General features: G+C 47.2%; 1 protein-coding gene across 6 annotated transcripts in view; it reads right to left on the bottom strand.

The window, feature by feature from the left end:
* LOC147124591 (isocitrate dehydrogenase [NADP], mitochondrial-like) overlaps window positions 1-20,335 on the bottom strand; it is a 94,142-nt gene that overhangs the window by 34,147 nt on the left and 39,660 nt on the right. For 4 of the 6 annotated variants that reach the window (XM_085990015.1, XM_085990032.1, XM_085990022.1 and 1 more), the window contains exons 3-4: window positions 11,242-11,407; window positions 2,237-2,397 (exon numbers count right to left, since the gene is read on the bottom strand). In XM_085990015.1, the coding sequence (XP_085846141.1) occupies window positions 2,237-2,397; window positions 11,242-11,407 (327 nt within the window). The remainder of the gene's footprint in view (window positions 1-2,236; window positions 2,398-11,241; window positions 11,408-20,335) is intronic. The other 2 variants (XM_085990056.1, XM_085990048.1) reach the window with 1 other exon arrangement.

Here is a 20,335-nt window from a genome sequence, read left to right as displayed (position 1 = left end):
AATCAAGGGAAAATAGCCTGGATTGGCCAGAAGTTGATGGAGGCGGGACTGAAATCCGACAAGTGGGAGTCCCACCTCCAAAAGCTCCCCATTGGCAAAATCCAGCCCCGCATGTTTGCACCAGTAGCATTACCCACCTCTACCCCTGTCTGAGCCCATCTGCTGCTGAAACCGTTATCCATGGCTTTGTCACCTCCAGACATGACTATTTCAATGCTTGCCTGGCCAGCCTCCCATCCTCCACCCTCCTAAACGTCAGTTCACTAAAACTCTGCTGCCTGTATCCTATCCCACTCCAAGCTTCCTCATCCATCACTACTGCCTTTGCTGACTCCAGTGGCTTCTGGTCTCCCAACACCTCATATTTAAAATTGAGGTTGCGCCCCTCTATCTCTGTGGCCCCCTCCAGCCCTACAACCGACGTTCCCAGTAATGGGAAAGATCCCGCACAGGCTGCTCACCGGCTTCTCCATTGTAAATACGGCGCATGCGCGGAAATTTAAAGGGACGAAAGGAAACAGGTCACGTAGAACAAAGCGCAGCTTTCAGGGTTATTGCCTGCAATATCTACAAACTCTCCATTCCTCGGACTTTGACCTCTCGAGCAATCCCTGTTCTCTTCACCCCACAATTGGAAGAAAGCCATGCTCTGCAATTCCCTCCCTAATCCCCTCTTCACCACCCTCTCCTCCTTTAAGGTCCTTCTTTAAATTCACCTCTTTGACCAAGCCTTTAGTCACCCTTCCCAAGATCACTTTCTTTGCCTTGGGGTCCATTTCTTTTTGATTACGCCTCTGTTAAGGACCTTGGGATATTTTTCTACATTAAAGGCGCTATATAACTGCAGGTTGTTGTCGCTACAGCTTCAGGCTTCACCTTCCCATCGCTGTAAACAGCGCCAATGGTGAAAGTAACATTTCCTGTGGCCAAACAATATGTTGCCAGCATTAGAATAAACGAAAAAAATAGTATTTACAGCACAGAAGCAGGCCATTTGGAACTGGTCCATGCCGGTGTTTATGCTCCACACCCCCGCCCACCCCTCTTCATCTAACCCCATCAACATATACTTATATTCCATTCTACCTCATGTGTTTATCTAGCTTCCCCTTAAATGTACCTATGCAATTCACCTCAACTACTCCATGTGGTAATGAGTTCCACATTCTAACCTTTATCTGGGTAAAGAAGTTTCTTCTAAATTCCCTATTGGATTTATTATTGTCTGTCTTATATTTATGGCCCCTAGTTCTGGTCTCCCGCAGATATAGGCCGTACCGGGTAAGGACGGCAAGTTGCCTTCCCTAAAGGTTATTAGTGAACCAGTTGGATTTTTACAACAATCTGACAGCTTCATGGTCACTTTTAGTTATACCAGCATTTTATTTCCTGATTTTTTTATTTTTTTTTAAACTGAATTCAAATTCTCAAACTGCCATGGTGAGATTTGTTGCATTTATATTGCATATTTCACATCTTCAGGACATATCAAAATTCTTCAAAGCCAATGTAATACTTCTGAAGTGTAGTCAATGTTGTTCTGTAGGCAAATATGACAGCCAATTTGCACACAGTAAGGTCCCGCAGACAACAAATGAGATGAATTAGCAGTTAATCTCTTTTGGTGGAGCTGGTTGAGGGATAGATGTTGGCCAGGACACCAGAGAACTCCCCTGCTCTTCTCCGCTGCCATACATCTATCTGAGTAGGTAGATAGGGCCTTGGTTTAATATCTCATCCAAAAGAGAACACCTCCAAGAATGCAGAGTTCCCTCAGTACTGCACTGAAGTGGCAGCCTTGATTATGAGCTCAAGTCTCTGTAGTGAGGCTTGACTAAGAGGCAAGATTGCTGCTAACTAAGCCTAACTGGCTCTACTGGTCAAAGCCCTCCTTCTCCTCTCCTCACTATTAGTACAACCATTTTACTGGCACTCAGTGGTGTGGAGTAGGCAACCTCTGCGGAGTCCAGTAAAACCACTACATTGGTGGAACAGAAAGCTGCACGAGTGCTTTGGGCTTGTTGACAACCATGTTTTATGGCTATTATTTCACCTTCTTGCTTATAAAACTGCTCTGCACTATAAACCAGTGTGGCTATACTAGTGCAAAGACAAAATGCTGAATGCATTGAGCTGCTTTTACTAAAAGCAGAACACATTGCAAATAAGCTGATCTTCAACAGTAAAGCAATTTCTTTACAACAAGGCAGTAAATTTCATCAAACAACAGTCTTACTTGGTCTCCATAAGCATGTCGTCCTATTGTGATTGGCTTCAACCAACCGGGAACAAGTCGCGGGATGTTCTTGCAAATAATTGGATCTCGAAAAACTGTGCCACCTAAAATATTTCGGATAGTTCCATTTGGGCTTTTCCACATTTTCTTCAGTCCAAATTCTGAAAAATTATCAATTGGGCTTTTGTCAGTTTTAGCATTGCAAGAAACTAGATCGAACATTCTGCTAAAATTGTGTAAGAACAGTCATTGTCAGAAATACTCAGGCCTAGAAATGGGCGCCAAGCTTGCCTGGGCGCCGGAAGGAGCCGATTACGCCAGCGCGATATTCAGTTTCAGCGCCCCAAACGGAAGTGGGGCGCTGCTCGAGGCGCCCCGCATCCCTCTTGGGGCGCTGAAACTGAATATCACAGCGCAACGTGCCGCAGCGCCACACGCTGCGGCACGGCGCGCTGCGGTACTGCAGGCCTTCCTCCCCTTCTTAAAGGGGAGGGGCCTGCACCAACGCGATCAGAGATCGCAAGTGCCGGCAAAAGAGCCCGGCACCGAGGAGAGGTGCCGGGCTCTTGGGACACAGCCGGCACTGCCCGGGGACGGGGCTCAGGAGGCCGGGGACGACGGCGCGAGGAGGTGCTGGCAGGCAGCCAGCAAAGAAAATGGCCGCCCCACACCTCCCCTTTAATTAGCGCCACTACCGCCGCAGGTCGGCCCCCCTGAACCGGTCGCAGATTGCGACCGGCGTTACAGCGGGGGGCGTGACCCAATACCGCGATCGGGGCGGTAGCGGGGCGCTGCGCACACCGATGACATCATCGGTGGCGGCGCAGCGCTACAGGCTAATGCCACCATTAGCGCCCCGCTAAATTTCGCGGGGGGCGTGGCCAGTGGCGCTAAAGCCACTAAGTGCCCTCTTTGGGCGCTAACTGGTGGCGCAGCCCACCGAATTTCTAGGCCTCAAACTTTCACAGAAAGCAGATCCTCTACCCCATGATCAGTGAGAGCTGCACATTCAATACTTAACTGTAAGCACACTAGCACCACCAGCTGGCAGTTTAGTAAAACGTGATGTTAATTTAAGATTACAATTATGGTGGGTGGATGCAGCGAAGGTCAGTTTTATAGCACAAAATGGAAGAGGAGATATTTTAAAACCATTTTTAAGAAGTGTTGTGAAGCTGCTATCATTCTTTTCCCAATGATCAATGTCAATTTCAGGCAGTTTCCACCAATTTAAGACCAACTGACTAGTGCTCCCTTTGTACACTGGCCAGTTTGAGAGCAAAAGTCATTAGTAAATAGGATCATAATTATTCAGTCTTCACAGCATCATGTCCAGTCAAAAACTGAATCCCAAATTAAAAATAATTTAGTGCCCCAGTAAAATCGATCACATTATACCATTTACGAATAGATTCTTAATATTTTAAAAATCCATTTGCTCTCGTGCTAATCACAGCATGTACTGTGGGAAATGCAGAGTTGTCTTTTATTCTACTGATAGTTTAAATTTAAACATCACACACAGACAGAATATCTAATCTAAATGACATTACATTCTCATGCAGAGTTGTGAGAACAGATAAACCCCATTACAATCAGATTAACCGAGCCAATTTTTTTAAATATCGAATCTTCACATCTGTCAGCTGCTCTTAATTCATTTAGTGTCTATTTGTTATCTGTAGATCTTTGACCTGCTTTATTTTACATCTCGCAACATTTTATTCTCTCTCTCTCATCGCCCCTTACTTTTGTCCCACTGATTAGTCTTCTCTTGTATTAATCTCTATTTTGCCATCTATTTAAATTGCTCTTGAAGGCCTTCAGCCCAAAAAAAATCACAATGGCCGAGAAATTCGACATCGCTAAAACCTTTTAACATGTATTGCACCAAGCCACTACTTCAATAAAATAAAGAAAATCCAGTCCAAAAGCTTAAATGCAAACTTACCTGTTTCAGCTCTGTGACCTTTCATCAGTTCGAAAGGTCACCGACCTGAAATGTTAACTGTTTCTCTCTCCACAGATGCTGCCTGACCTGCTGAGTATTTCCTGCATTTTCTGTTGCTCATTATGTATGTGAGTGCCGGCAAGCTATTTCCCCACAGGGACGTCAACATCACGCGTGATCTTCTCACCAACACACACATGGGCTTCCCAGCAGTGCTCATGGGACAGTGGTGAGGAGTGGATACCCGGATTCATTTTGACCTCCCTAACCCAGGAATCACAGAGCTCCTATTGCTGTCCCAACAAGAGCAGCTAATTCAGCTTAAACTGAGAATGAAAACCAAGACCTTCCTAGGCTGTATGGCTCAGACACAACTGATCACTGAGCCATCGGGGAGCCCCTCAGTTGCCATTTTAAAGCAAATTTAGAACCTGCTTGTAACGTGGATTGAAGGCAAGTGTTTCGTCTCTCTCCCATTTAAGGTCAAAATAACTAACTAACCATTCATTAAAAAAAATACATTTGTCAAATCAATTCAAACTACAGTAGATTACAACAAAATGCACACATTGTGCATAATTCTCCTCCTTGCCCTGCAACTGTTCAGAGAGACAGAACTCAGTGCTGTAGAATGTAAACACCAACTGTTCAGAGAGACAGAACTCAGTGCTGCAGAATGTAAACACCAACTGTTCAGAGACAGAGCTCAGTGCTGTAGAATGTAAACACCAACTGTTCAGAGAGACAGAACTCAGTGCTGTAGAATGTAAACACCAACTGTTCAGAGAGACAGAACTCAGTGCTGTAGAATGTAAACACCAACTGTTCAGAGAGACAGAACTCAGTGCTGTAGAATGTAAACACCAACTGTTCAGAGAGACAGAACTCAGTGCTGTAGAATGTAAACACCAACTGTTCAGAGACAGAACTCAGTGCTGCAGAATATAAACACCAACTGTTCAGAGAGACAGAACTCAGTGCTGTAGAATGTAAACACCAACTGTTCAGAGAGGCAGAACTCAGTGCTGCAGAATGTAAACACCAACTGTTCAGAGAGACAGAACTCAGTGCTGTAGAATGTAAACACCAACTGTTCAGAGACAGAACTGTGTGCTGCAGAATGTAAACACCAACTGTTCAGAGAGACAGAACTCAGTGCTGTAGAATGTAAACACCAACTGTTCAGAGACAGAACTCAGTGCTGTAGAATGTAAACACCAACTGTTCAGAGAGGCAGAACTCAGTGCTGCAGAATGTAAACACCAACTGTTCAGAGAGACAGAACTCAGTGCTGTAGAATGTAAACACCAACTGTTCAGAGAGACAGAACTCAGTGCTGCAGAATGTAAACACCAACTGTTCAGAGACAGAACTCAGTGCTGTAGAATGTAAACACCAACTGTTCAGAGAGACAGAACTCAGTGCTGCAGAATGTAAACACCAACTGTTCAGAGAGACAGAACTCAGTGCTGTAGAATGTAAACACCAACTGTTCAGAGACAGAACTCAGTGCTGCAGAATGTAAACACCAACTGTTCAGAGAGACAGAACTCAGTGCTGTAGAATGTAAACACCAACTGTTCAGAGAGACAGAACTCAGTGCTGTAGAATGTAAACACCAACTGTTCAGAGAGACAGAACTCAGTGCTGTAGAATGTAAACACCAACTGTTCAGAGAGACAGAACTCAGTGCTGCAGAATGTAAACACCAACTGTTCAGAGACAGAACTCAGTGCTGCAGAATGTAAACACCAACTGTTCAGAGAGACAGAACTCAGTGCTGTAGAATGTAAACACCAACTGTTCAGAGAGACAGAACTCAGTGCTGCAGAATGTAAACACCAACTGTTCAGAGAGACAGAACTCAGTGCTGTAGAATGTAAACACCAACTGTTCAGAGAGACAGAACTCAGTGCTGTAGAATGTAAACACCAACTGTTCAGAGAGACAGAACTCAGTGCTGTAGAATGTAAACACCAACTGTTCAGAGAGACAGAACTCAGTGCTGTAGAATGTAAACACCAACTGTTCAGAGAGACAGAACTCAGTGCTGCAGAATGTAAACACCAACTGTTCAGAGGGACAGAACTCAGTGCTGTAGAATGTAAACACCAACTGTTCAGAGACAGAACTCAGTGCTGCAGAATGTAAACACCAACTGTTCAGAGAGACAGAACTCAGTGCTGTAGAATGTAAACACCAACTGTTCAGAGAGACAGAACTCAGTGCTGTAGAATGTAAACACCAACTGTTCAGAGAGACAGAACTCAGTGCTGCAGAATGTAAACACCAACTGTTCAGAGAGACAGAACTCAGTGCTGCAGAATGTAAACACCAACTGTTCAGAGAGACAGAACTCAGTGCTGCAGAATGTAAACACCAACTGTTCAGAGAGACAGAACTCAGTGCTGCAGAATGTAAACACTAACTGTTCAGAGAGACAGAACTCAGTGCTGCAGAATGTAAACACCAACTGTTCAGAGAGACAGAACTCAGTGCTGTAGAATGTAAACACCAACTGTTCAGAGAGACAGAACTCAGTGCTGTAGAATGTAAACACCAACTGTTCAGAGAGACAGAACTCAGTGCTGTAGAATGTAAACACCAACTGTTCAGAGAGACAGAACTCAGTGCTGCAGAATGTAAACACCAACTGTTCAGAGAGACAGAACTCAGTGCTGTAGAATGTAAACACCAACTGTTCAGAGAGACAGAACTCAGTGCTGTAGAATGTAAACACCAACTGTTCAGAGAGACAGAACTCAGTGCTGCAGAATGTAAACACCAACTGTTCAGAGGGACAGAACTCAGTGCTGTAGAATGTAAACACCAACTGTTCAGAGACAGAACTCAGTGCTGCAGAATGTAAACACCAACTGTTCAGAGAGACAGAACTCAGTGCTGTAGAATGTAAACACCAACTGTTCAGAGAGACAGAACTCAGTGCTGCAGAATGTAAACACCAACTGTTCAGAGGGACAGAACTCAGTGCTGTAGAATGTAAACACCAACTGTTCAGAGACAGAACTCAGTGCTGCAGAATGTAAACACCAACTGTTCAGAGAGACAGAACTCAGTGCTGTAGAATGTAAACACCAACTGTTCAGAGAGACAGAACTCAGTGCTGTAGAATGTAAACACCAACTGTTCAGAGAGACAGAACTCAGTGCTGTAGAATGTAAACACCAACTGTTCAGAGAGACAGAACTCAGTGCTGCAGAATGTAAACACCAACTGTTCAGAGAGACAGAACTCAGTGCTGCCGAATGTAAACACCAACTGTTCAGAGAGACAGAACTCAGTGCTGCAGAATGTAAACACCAACTGTTCAGAGAGACAGAACTCAGTGCTGTAGAATGTAAACACCAACTGTTCAGAGAGACAGAACTCAGTGCTGTAGAATGTAAACACCAACTGTTCAGAGAGACAGAACTCAGTGCTGTAGAATGTAAACACCAACTGTTCAGAGACAGAACTCAGTGCTGCAGAATGTAAACACCAACTGTTCAGAGAGACAGAACTCAGTGCTGTAGAATGTAAACACCAACTGTTCAGAGAGACAGAACTCAGTGCTGCAGAATGTAAACACCAACTGTTCAGAGAGACAGAACTCAGTGCTGTAGAATGTAAACACCAACTGTTCAGAGACAGAACTCAGTGCTGCAGAATGTAAACACCAACTGTTCAGAGAGACAGAACTCAGTGCTGTAGAATGTAAACACCAACTGTTCAGAGAGACAGAACTCAGTGCTGCAGAATGTAAACACCAACTGTTCAGAGAGACAGAACTCAGTGCTGTAGAATGTAAACACCAACTGTTCAGAGCGACAGAACTCAGTGCTGCAGAATGTAAACACCAACTGTTCAGAGACAGAACTCAGTGCTGCAGAATGTAAACACCAACTGTTCAGAGAGACAGAACTCAGTGCTGTAGAATGTAAACACCAACTGTTCAGAGAGACAGAACTCAGTGCTGTAGAATGTAAACACCAACTGTTCAGAGAGACAGAACTCAGTGCTGTAGAATGTAAACACCAACTGTTCAGAGAGACAGAACTCAGTGCTGTAGAATGTAAACACCAACTGTTCAGAGAGACAGAACTCAGTGCTGTAGAATGTAAACACCAACTGTTCAGAGAGACAGAACTCAGTGCTGCAGAATGTAAACACCAACTGTTCAGAGAGACAGAACTCAGTGCTGTAGAATGTAAACACCAACTGTTCAGAGAGACAGAACTCAGTGCTGTAGAATGTAAACACCAACTGTTCAGAGAGACAGAACTCAGTGCTGTAGAATGTAAACACCAACTGTTCAGAGAGACAGAACTCAGTGCTGCAGAATGTAAACACCAACTGTTCAGAGAGACAGAACTCAGTGCTGTAGAATGTAAACACCAACTGTTCAGAGAGACAGAACTCAGTGCTGCAGAATGTAAACACCAACTGTTCAGAGAGACAGAACTCAGTGCTGCAGAATGTAAACACCAACTGTTCAGAGAGACAGAACTCAGTGCTGTAGAATGTAAACACCAACTGTTCAGAGAGACAGAACTCAGTGCTGTAGAATGTAAACACCAACTGTTCAGAGAGACAGAACTCAGTGCTGTAGAATGTAAACACCAACTGTTCAGAGAGACAGAACTCAGTGCTGTAGAATGTAAACACCAACTGCTCAGAGAGACAGAACTCAGTGCTGTAGAATGTAAACACCAACTGTTCAGAGAGACAGAACTCAGTGCTGTAGAATGTAAACACCAACTGTTCAGAGAGACAGAACTCAGTGCTGTAGAATGTAAACACCAACTGTTCAGAGAGACAGAACTCAGTGCTGTAGAATGTAAACACCAACTGTTCAGAGACAGAACTCAGTGCTGTAGAATGTAAACACCAACTGTTCAGAGAGACAGAACTCAGTGCTGTAGAATGTAAACACCAACTGTTCAGAGAGACAGAACTCAGTGCTGTAGAATGTAAACACCAACTGTTCAGAGAGACAGAACTCAGTGCTGTAGAATGTAAACACCAACTGTTCAGAGAGACAGAACTCAGTGCTGTAGAATGTAAACACCAACTGTTCAGAGAGACAGAACTCAGTGCTGCAGAATGTAAACACCAACTGTTCAGAGAGACAGAACTCAGTGCTGTAGAATGTAAACACCAACTGTTCAGAGAGACAGAACTCAGTGCTGCAGAATGTAAACACCAACTGTTCAGAGACAGAACTCAGTGCTGTAGAATGTAAACACCAACTGTTCAGAGAGACAGAACTCAGTGCTGTAGAATGTAAACACCAACTGTTCAGAGAGACAGAACTCAGTGCTGTAGAATGTAAACACCAACTGTTCAGAGAGACAGAACTCAGTGCTGCAGAATGTAAACACCAACTGTTCAGAGAGACAGAACTCAGTGCTGTAGAATGTAAACACCAACTGTTCAGAGAGACAGAACTCAGTGCTGCAGAATGTAAACACCAACTGTTCAGAGAGACAGAACTCAGTGCTGTAGAATGTAAACACCAACTGTTCAGAGAGACAGAACTCAGTGCTGTAGAATGTAAACACCAACTGTTCAGAGAGACAGAACTCAGTGCTGTAGAATGTAAACACCAACTGTTCAGAGAGACAGAACTCAGTGCTGTAGAATGTAAACACCAACTGTTCAGAGAGACAGAACTCAGTGCTGTAGAATGTAAACACCAACTGTTCAGAGAGACAGAACTCAGTGCTGTAGAATGTAAACACCAACTGTTCAGAGAGACAGAACTCAGTGCTGTAGAATGTAAACACCAACTGTTCAGAGAGACAGAACTCAGTGCTGTAGAATGTAAACACCAACTGTTCAGAGACAGAACTCAGTGCTGTAGAATGTAAACACCAACTGTTCAGAGAGACAGAACTCAGTGCTGTAGAATGTAAACACCAACTGTTCAGAGAGACAGAACTCAGTGCTGTAGAATGTAAACACCAACTGTTCAGAGAGACAGAACTCAGTGCTGTAGAATGTAAACACCAACTGTTCAGAGAGACAGAACTCAGTGCTGCAGAATGTAAACACCAACTGTTCAGAGAGACAGAACTCAGTGCTGTAGAATGTAAACACCAACTGTTCAGAGAGACAGAACTCAGTGCTGTAGAATGTAAACACCAACTGTTCAGAGAGACAGAACTCAGTGCTGCAGAATGTAAACACCAACTGTTCAGAGAGACAGAACTCAGTGCTGTAGAATGTAAACACCAACTGTTCAGAGAGACAGAACTCAGTGCTGCAGAATGTAAACACCAACTGTTCAGAGAGACAGAACTCAGTGCTGCAGAATGTAAACACCAACTGTTCAGAGAGACAGAACTCAGTGCTGTAGAATGTAAACACCAACTGTTCAGAGAGACAGAACTCAGTGCTGTAGAATGTAAACACCAACTGTTCAGAGAGACAGAACTCAGTGTAGAATGTAAACACCAACTGTTCAGAGAGACAGAACTCAGTGCTGTAGAATGTAAACACCAACTGTTCAGAGAGACAGAACTCAGTGCTGTAGAATGTAAACACCAACTGTTCAGAGAGACAGAACTCAGTGCTGTAGAATGTAAACACCAACTGTTCAGAGAGACAGAACTCAGTGTAGAATGTAAACACCAACTGTTCAGAGAGACAGAACTCAGTGTAGAATGTAAACACCAACTCCTTTTATTAGCACACAAAATTTGCAAAAATTGCACAAGAGTAAATGGGCTGATTACATCACTAATTATTGTATTCACGAGGCACTAAATCAGTCATGTGCACAAACACACACACACACAGAATACTTCACAAGGCAACAACATGCACAACAGGACACTTGTGCTTGGAAAGGCAAGGACACATATTTCCACACACACACCCACAGTATTTATCCATTTCACACAAAAGGGAAAACAATCTATGGTATTGAAAGCAGAAAGATTGAATGTGCTTTTTGAATTTTGACAACAAACTCTTTGGTGGGCTATTAATTCTGATTATGTCGCCAAATGGCTACCAATTATTTTTAAATAAATTTGCCTCAATCATATACCTTCCACACGGGCTTCATCTGGTGTAATGGTGGCACATTTCACTGCAACTCCATATTTCTTTGTTGCCAACGCCGACTCAGTGGTCACCTGGTCAGCTGTTTTATCTCGATTTGGGAGACCAAGATCAAAATATTTCAACTCCACGTTAACATTGGGTAGAATAAGCTATAAAATAAACAACAGATCAACATCAGTGTACTGTGACAAAGGCATGTTCAGAAGCCACACTGGCCTTGACATACACCTTTGGGAAACATGCACAGAGCAGATTTTCAATGGAAATAATGCTGTCAGTACTCCAGCACTCAAGATTTCCAGCATCTGCAGTATTTTGCTATCCTCAAGAATTCCTATGTTGTATTATATTTTATGTAATGTCCAATGATTTTATATAAAAATGGTATCTGCCAGCTGTATCTCTGAAAGAATTGCACTATTTCTGTGGCAGTGGAGATTGATTCATGTAACCAGTTAGACCTGTTTACAAGAAACAGGCCAGATTGGTTGATCTAGAGATTAGTCACGATACTAGAGCTGTGGTTCCTAATTAAATTATACACGGACAAATCATTAGCATACACGAGAGATTGGGACATTGTGGAAACAGCTGTCCATCAGCATCCTGTACGTGAGTTTGCACCATTGTGTCTTTAATTAATGATGATCAAACAAACGCAAGACTTCAGGGCCTGTACTTAAAAACAGCGAAAAGGAGAATGTTTTCATGTCTTCAGTTCTGGCTGGAGATCCAAATTTTGTGGACTGGAAATTCATGCCATCCACATGAAACATCACATCACAAAGCTCCACAGAGGACTGCCGCATCCAAAAATCTCATTGCTATTAAATTGTACAGGAAATACATTCTAAATGGGCACTTTAACCACTTCAGGACTGATTCTATAGAATGTTTATGTACTGTACTCTTGCTGCTTCTATATTATTCAACCTGTAAATAATTCCATTAGTTTTAGCCTGTATGCATTAGCCTGCATTTTCAAGGAAACAGGGGAATTTGGCGGGCATCCCATGTGATCTCCAGTATATTATTGTTAATCCTTGACATGCAATTCCATATAAGAGCACAGATTTCCAATCACAGAAGACTGTCTGCTTATGGAAACGATTTCTTTTTGCCGTGAATACAAGACAGAAGTATTGGAAGAAAGTTTGAACTGAATATGTTCCATCCCCATTTCCCTCAGCTCCTGATCTATGCCACTTGGGCAGAAATATTTCAATGTCTCCCCATACAGAGGTAAAATCAGAGGGGGTGTTCCCCCTGACCAGTACCTCACAAGTCCTGCTACTATTGAGTAAAAATTGAAGTTATATTTCTCTGGAGAAGTGCAGGGAGGGAGGATAATTTAGCAGAACTCAAAACTTATCCATTCATTTAAATTTTGCTATAATCCAATCTGAAGTGCATTTTTCAAAAAAATGAATACTTACTTTGATATTGTGGAAAAGAAAATAGGAGTTAAGGCCTAGTGCTATACATCATATGGACCTCAAAACATAGGACACAGACTACAAGGTGCACAGACTGTATCCTGATGACTAGCTGAAACACAATAGGGGAACTCAAGGAGCAAGTTGTCCCCTCCTGCCCCATCAGCACGAGAGATTCCAGGTGGGCTTTAGGTTTTAAAAAAAGACACAAACAGCTGTTGAACACATGTTTCATGCTAGACAACTGCTCCCACCTGACACAGCTTGCTATTCGAATCCCTTTAGTCTGGCTTCTGCCCCTCCCACAACACTGAGACATGGTCAACATTCAATGTCGTTGTGATTGCGGTGCATCACCCTTCCTCATTCTCTTTAACCTCTCTGTGGCTTCTGACAGAGTCGACCACGCCATCTCTCTCCACAAACATCTTGGCTACGTGGTCCATCTCTGTGACATTGTTCACATGGCTCCTTTCCTACAGGTCCCAATGCAGCCATCACATCTCCAGCAATGGCTTCTCTTTCCATATCGGCACAGTCACCTTGAGTGCACCCCATGGTTCCATCCTAGGTCCTCCTACTCCTCATCAAAATGCTACCCCCTCGGTGTCACTAGCTGTAAATATGGGGTAACAGGAGTAAGCAATTCAGCCCCTTCAGCCTGTTCTGCCATTCTGTTAGACCAGGGGGGTGGGCAATTATTTGGGCTGGAGGGCCACTTAACAATCTTTGGTTAGCTGAGGTGTGCAGCCGCGAACCTATTACGAGGACCCGCGCAGGCCGCTCATCAGTTCCTGCCGCTGGAAGAGATACTGCGCATGCATGGCCACGCCATAAATTTAAAGGGACCGCACACAAAAAAATTTGGACAAAACAATGCATAAACATTGCATGAACATAAATTCAAATATTAGTCAGATACAGGTAGACTATCCTTTATCCGCACTTCCGAAAACCGAAAACCTCAAGTTTTTTCGTGGAGCGTAAGTTGTGCGCACGACATGACCCGAGTGGCGCAAAACATGACCTGACGCGGCCGATGCTTGACCCACGCAGGTGTGAGGTGTCAGTTGTGTCTCAGCGCTGTCACACGTGCGCCTGCTGCTCTCTTTGATATTTGTTGGTTTTTTATGATTTGTGAAAATGCTAAAAAGAGCTGCAGATACCCCTATGGGTAACAGTGAGAAGCAGAGAAGGAAGCATCTCTCATTATCGATATCGCAGAAAGTGGAGTTATTGCAGAAGCTTGATCGTGGTGTGTCTGTGCGACGTCTTACTGAAGAATATGGTGTGGGAACTACCACCGTATATGACTTAAAGAAACAGAAAGACAAGTTGTTGAAGTTTTACACTGACAGTGATGACCATAAACTAATGAAAAGTAGGAAAACATTGCATAGGGCAAAAAATGAAGATCTTGACCGTGTGCTGATTGAGTGGATTCGACAACGAAGAGGTGAACGTGTGCCACTGACTGGTTTGATGGTCATGAAACAAGCTAGAATATACCATGAAGAACTGAACATTGAAGTTGAGTGTGAATATTCAGAAGGTTGGCTGCATAAATTTAAGAAGCGTCATGGTATAAAATATCTGAAAATCTGTGGTGAAAAAGCTTCTGCTGATCATGAAGCAGCTGAAAATTACATAGATGAATTTGCAAAAATAATATCTGATGAAAACCTCGGTCCTGAACAAATTTACAATGCTGATGAAACAGCTCTGTTCTGGCGCTACGTTCCTAGAAAAACATTAGCAACGGCTGATGAGAGTGCACCAGCAGGTTTTAAGGATGCTAAGGACAGGTTGACTGTTCTTGGGTGTGCCAATGCTGCAGGCACACACAAGTTAAAGTTGGTAGTGATTGGAAAAAGCCAACATCCGAGATGTTTGAAAGGTGTATGCAATTTACCTGTGCATTATTATGCGAGCAAGAAAGCATGGGTAACCAGAGGAATATTTTCTCACTGGTTCAATAACCACTTTGTACCAGCGACACGAGGTCATTGCAGGCAAGTTGGACTGGAAGAAAACTGCAAAATTTTATTGGTCCTGGACAACTGCTCCGCACATCCCCCTCCTGAACTTCTTGTGAAAAGTTATGTTTTCGGCATTAACTTTCCCCCTAATGTGACATCTTTAATACAGCCTTGTGACCAAGGAATTTTACGCTCCATGAAGAGCAAGTATAAAGACGTTTTTTTGAACTCTATGCTTGATGCAATCAACAGAGGCATAGGAATCCAAAGCTTCCTGAAAGAGTTCAATGTTAAGAATGCCATTTACACAGTTGCTAATGCTTGGAACGATGTTGACAAACCAACACTAATAAATGCTTGGTACAGACTTTGGCCTTCAACGATGTTTCATGAAGATGGACCTGCAGATGAAGATTTTGAAGGATTTCCTGTCAGTCAGGAGATGATGATATCAAACCTCCTCACTTACGCCAAAGGTTTATCATCCGAAAGTGTAATTAAGTTAGAGGAAGCTGACATCGAAGAAGTGCTGAACATTGACAATGATGCACCTGTTGTGCATTCGTTGAGTGATGGGGAAATTGCTGAAATGGTGTTAAATAAAGACAAGCATGAGGACAGTAGTGATGATGATGATGACATTGTGAACACAGGTGAAAAAATCCCCATAGACAATATGGTGACAATGTGTGATCAGTTAATTGCTGGCCTTGAACAACGTGCATTTATCAGTGAGCAAGAGATTATGCAAGTTTACTCAATTAAAGAGAGACTGCTTAGACAGAAACCAATGTTAATGAGACAGATGACACTGGAAGAAGTCTTTAAAAAGGCCGTCTGTCGTAGTCATGCTTCATCACTTGAGAATCCTGTTCCTGGCCCATCTTCAGATGTCCGACTCCAACCTGATGACAATGATGACAACACTGATGTACCCTCTTCTCCAAGATCCTCAAGCCAGATGTAATGTACCTTTACTGCATGTATATGTACAGGTATTTAGCTTAGTTTGTACCTGTATATGTTTGAAGTTTTACTGAATGTTTTCCTTACAAATATACTGTACTAGAGTATTTATCCCTGTAATACTACAGTATTTATAGTCTTTATTTATCCCACTCAGTGTGAATACAGGTATTCATAAGGTTCGCTGCAGAAATATTAATGTGGTGGCTTACGGGGTGCTGCCCCGTAATACCTTCTGAAATCCGAAATTTTCCGAAATCCGAAACACGGCTGGTCCCAAGGTTTTCGGATAAAGGATAGTCTACCTGTACTATCAAAATACACAAAATGTAGTGTAAAATAGGAAATTCTTCTGTAATTAAATGAATCAAATGATTGATTGATCGATTACATATTGTACTGAAAGTCTACGTGGCTCAAGTCTTCGGGGCCTCCGACGCGAGAGTTGTTCTCTTTTTAGTGTGCTGAGAATGGGAGCCCGAGGCGTTGCAAGGCTTGAACTACAATCGCGTTATCTGGAGTCCTTGTGCTCTGGGATTCACTCCCATGTCTAAGATGGCGATGAGAACTCCCCTGTCGTCATACTCTGGGTACCTGAAGAGGAAAGACACAGTGCCGGTCTCTTTCTTCGGTAAAACTCAGAGTTGTCAAGGCTGCGAGTGTGGGCTGAGTTCAGGGCTGGGGGTGTGGGGTGAGTTCGGGGCTGGCAGTGTGGGGTGAGTTCGGGGCTGGGAGTGTGGCGTGAGTTCGAGGCTGGGAGTGTGGCGTGGGTTCGAGGCTGGGAGTGTGGGGTGGGTTCGGGGCAGGCGTGTGGGGTGAGATCAGGGCTGGAAGTGAGGGGTGAGATCGGGGCTGGGAGTGTGGGGTGAGATCGGGGCTGGGAGTGTGGGCCGAGATCGGGGCTGGGAGTGTGGGGTGAGATCGGGGCTGGGAGTGTGGGGCGAGATCGGGGCTGGGAGTGTCGGGTGAGTTCGGGGCTGGGAGTGTGGGGTGAGTTCGGGGCTGGGAGTGTGGGGCGAGATCGGGGCTGGGAGTGTGGGGTGAGTTCAGGGCTGGGAGTGTGGGGTGAGTTCGGGGCTGGGAGTGTGGGGTGAGTTCAGGGCTGGGAGTGTGGGGTGAGTTCAGGGCTGGGTGTGTGGGGTGAGTTCAGGGCTGGGAGTGTGGGGTGAGTTCAGGGCTGGGAGTGTGGTGTGAGTTCAGGGCTGGGAGTGTGGTGTGAGTTCAGGGCTGGGAGTGTGGGGTGAGTTCGGGGCTGGGAGTGTGGGGTGAGTTCGGGGCTGGGAGTGTGGGGTGAGTTCGGGGCTGGGAGTGTGGGGTGAGTTCAGGGCTGGGAGTGTGGGGTGAGTTCAGGGCTGGGAGTGTGGGGTGAGTTCAGGGCTGGGTGTGTGGGGTGAGTTCAGGGCTGGGAGTGTGGGGTGAGTTCAGGGCTGGGAGTGTGGGGTGAGTTCGGGGCTGGGAGTGTCGGGTGAGTTCAGGGCTGGGAGTGTGGGGTGAGTTCGGGGCTGGCAGTGTGGGGCGAGTTCGGGGCTGGGAGTGTGGGGTGGGTTCGGGGCTGGGAGTGTGGGCCGAGATCGGGGCTGGGAGTGTGGGGTGAGATCGGGGCTGGGAGTGTGGGGCGAGATCGGGGCTGGGAGTGTCGGGTGAGTTCGGGGCTGGGAGTGTGGGGTGAGTTCGGGGCTGGGAGTGTGGGGCGAGATCGGGGCTGGGAGTGTGGGGTGAGTTCAGGGCTGGGAGTGTGGGGTGAGTTCGGGGCTGGGAGTGTGGGGTGAGTTCAGGGCTGGGAGTGTGGGGTGAGTTCAGGGCTGGGTGTGTGGGGTGAGTTCAGGGCTGGGAGTGTGGGGTGAGTTCAGGGCTGGGAGTGTGGTGTGAGTTCAGGGCTGGGAGTGTGGTGTGAGTTCAGGGCTGGGAGTGTGGGGTGAGTTCGGGGCTGGGAGTGTGGGGTGAGTTCGGGGCTGGGAGTGTGGGGTGAGTTCGGGGCTGGGAGTGTGGGGTGAGTTCAGGGCTGGGAGTGTGGGGTGAGTTCAGGGCTGGGAGTGTGGGGTGAGTTCAGGGCTGGGTGTGTGGGGTGAGTTCAGGGCTGGGAGTGTGGGGTGAGTTCAGGGCTGGGAGTGTGGGGTGAGTTCGGGGCTGGGAGTGTCGGGTGAGTTCAGGGCTGGGAGTGTGGGGTGAGTTCGGGGCTGGCAGTGTGGGGCGAGTTCGGGGCTGGGAGTGTGGGGTGGGTTCGGGGCTGGGAGTGTGGGGTGGGTTCGGGGCTGGGAGTGTGGGGCGAGTTCGGGGCTGGGAGTGTGGGGTGGGTTCGGGGCTGGGAGTGTGGGCGAGTTCGGGGCTGGGAGCGTGGGGCGAGTTCGGGGCTGAGAGTGTGGGCGAGTTCGGGGCTGGGAGTGTGGGCGAGTTCGGGGCTGGGAGTGTGGGGCGAGTTCAGGGCTGGGAATTTGGGATGAGTTCTGGGCTCGGAGTGTGGGACGAATTCAGGGCTGGGAGTGTGGGGTGGGTTCAGGGCTGGGAGTGTGGGGTGGGTTCAGGGCTGGGAGTGTGGGGTGAGTTCAGGGCTGGGAGTGTGGGGTGTGTTCAGGGCTGGGAGTGTGGGGTGAATTCAGGGCTGGGAGTGTGGTGTGAGTTCAGGGCTGGGAGTGTGGGGTGAGTTCAAAGCTGGGAGTGTGGGGTGAGTTCAGAGCTGGGAGTGTGGGGTGAGTTCAGAGCTGGGCGTGTGGGGCGAGTTCAGGGCTGGGCGTGTGGGGCGAGTTCAGGGCTGGGCGTGTGGGGCGAGTTCAGGGCTGGGCGTGTGGGGCGAGTTCGGGGCTGGGAGTGTGAGGCGAGTCCAGGGCTGTGAGTGTGAGGCGAGATCGGGGCTCACAGTGTGAGGTGAGTTCGGGGCAAAAGTGAGTGGGGCGAGTTCGGGGCTGGGAGTGTGGGGAGAGTTCAGGGCTGGGAGTGTGGGGTGAGTTCAGGGCTGGGAGTGTGGGGCGACTCCAGGGCTGGGAGTGTGGGGCGAGTTCAGGGCTGGGAATTTGGGATGAGTTCAGGGCTGGCAGTGTGGGGTGAGTTCAGGGCTGGCAGTGTGGGGTGAGTTCAGGGCTGGCAGTGTGGGGTGAGTTCAGGGCTGGCAGTGTGGGTTGAGTTCAGGGCTGGCAGTGTGGGGTGAGTTCAGGGCTGGCAGTGTGGGGTGAGTTCAGGGCTGGCAGTGTGGGGTGAGTTCAGGGCTGGCAGTGTGGGGTGAGTTCAGGGCTGGGAGTGTGGGTTGAGTTCAGGGCTGGCAGTGTGGGGTGAGTTCAGGGCTGGGAGTGTGGGGTGAGTTCAGGGCTGGCAGTGTGGGGTGAGTTCAGGGCTGGCAGTGTGGGGCGAGTTCAGGGCTGGCAGTGTGGGGTGAGTTCAGGGCTGGGAGTGTGGGGTGAGTTCAAAGCTGGGAGTGTGGGGTGAGTTCAGGGCTGGCAGTGTGGGGTGAGTTCAGGGCTGGGAGTGTGGGGTGAGTTCAGGGCTGGGAGTGTGGGGTGAGTTCAGGGCTGGCAGTGTGGGGTGAGTTCAGGGCTGGGAGTGTGGGGTGAGTTCAGGGCTGGCAGTGTGGGGTGAGTTCAGGGCTGGGAGTGTGGGGTGAGTTCGGGGCTGGGAGTGTGGGGCGACTCCAGGGCTGGGAGTGTGGGGTGAGTTCAGGGCTGGGAGTGTGGGGTGAGTTCAAAGCTGGGAGTGTGGGTTGAGTTCAGGGCTGGCAGTGTGGGGTGAGTTCAGGGCTGGGAGTGTGGGTTGAGTTCAGGGCTGGGAGTGTGGGGTGAGTTCAGGGCTGGCAGTGTGGGGTGAGTTCAGGGCTGGCAGTGTGGGGTGAGTTCAGGGCTGGGAGTGTGGGGTGGTTCAGGGCTGGGAGTGTGGGGTGGTTCAGGGCTGGGAGTGTGGGGTTGTAGTGTATGTAACCGTTCCACCTTTAAGAAAACTATTTTAAGGGTTGCACTACTTTATCTTGGCTGCTGTATACTGTAAATACCGGCGGTGACCACACCGGTATATAAGTGCTGTGTAATGATTTATTGGGCAGATCCGCCCTGACCATCAACCAGTAAAGACCTGTTAAGTTTTACTCTTGTGGTCTGTGTAGTAATTATCAATATAACACACAGACTTAACAATGGCGACGAGTTCGATCTTACCCTGCGGCAGAGACACATCCAAGGCAGTTTAACGGGCGTCGAGAGGAGGCATCCGCCCTCATCATTCTGCTGAGAAAAGACTCGGGTCTGCAGAGCAAAGGAAGAAGGAAGAATTCTGACACGAAGCCTTCCATCAGCAACAGGCAGTGATCGTCCCTTCTATCACGGTGGTGGGTGAGCCGATCAGCGACGAGAAGCAAGTCGGCCACGTTGACTGTGAGTAGGGGAGAAAATTAAAAAAAAACGGAGGATATAAGGGTGGAGAACTCGACCACGGCCGGGGAAAGGAGCCGGACAGAAGTTGGGGCCAGAGGCGCTGAGACGGGGGCAGCGTAAGGCACGGAAGCCGCGGTGAATACAAGCGGGAATGCAGCCGGTGTGAGAGACCGGGCGACAAGCGGGAACGCAGCCGGTGTGAGAGACCGGGCTACAAGCGGGCTGGGAGACGCAACAGCGTCGAGAGAGAACTCGACCACGGCCGGGGAAAGGAGCCGGACAGAAGTCGGGGCCAGAGGCGCTGAGACGGGGGCAGCGTAAGGCACGGAAGCCGCGGTGAATGC

This window comes from Somniosus microcephalus, chromosome 1, assembly GCF_052327205.1.
Source record: "Somniosus microcephalus isolate GS21.2 chromosome 1, FLI_Smic_1.0, whole genome shotgun sequence".
Taxonomy (NCBI): Eukaryota; Metazoa; Chordata; class Chondrichthyes; order Squaliformes; family Somniosidae; genus Somniosus; species Somniosus microcephalus.
The sequence above is the reverse complement of the archived record's forward strand: the minus strand, read 5'-3'. Positions and strand labels throughout refer to the sequence as shown.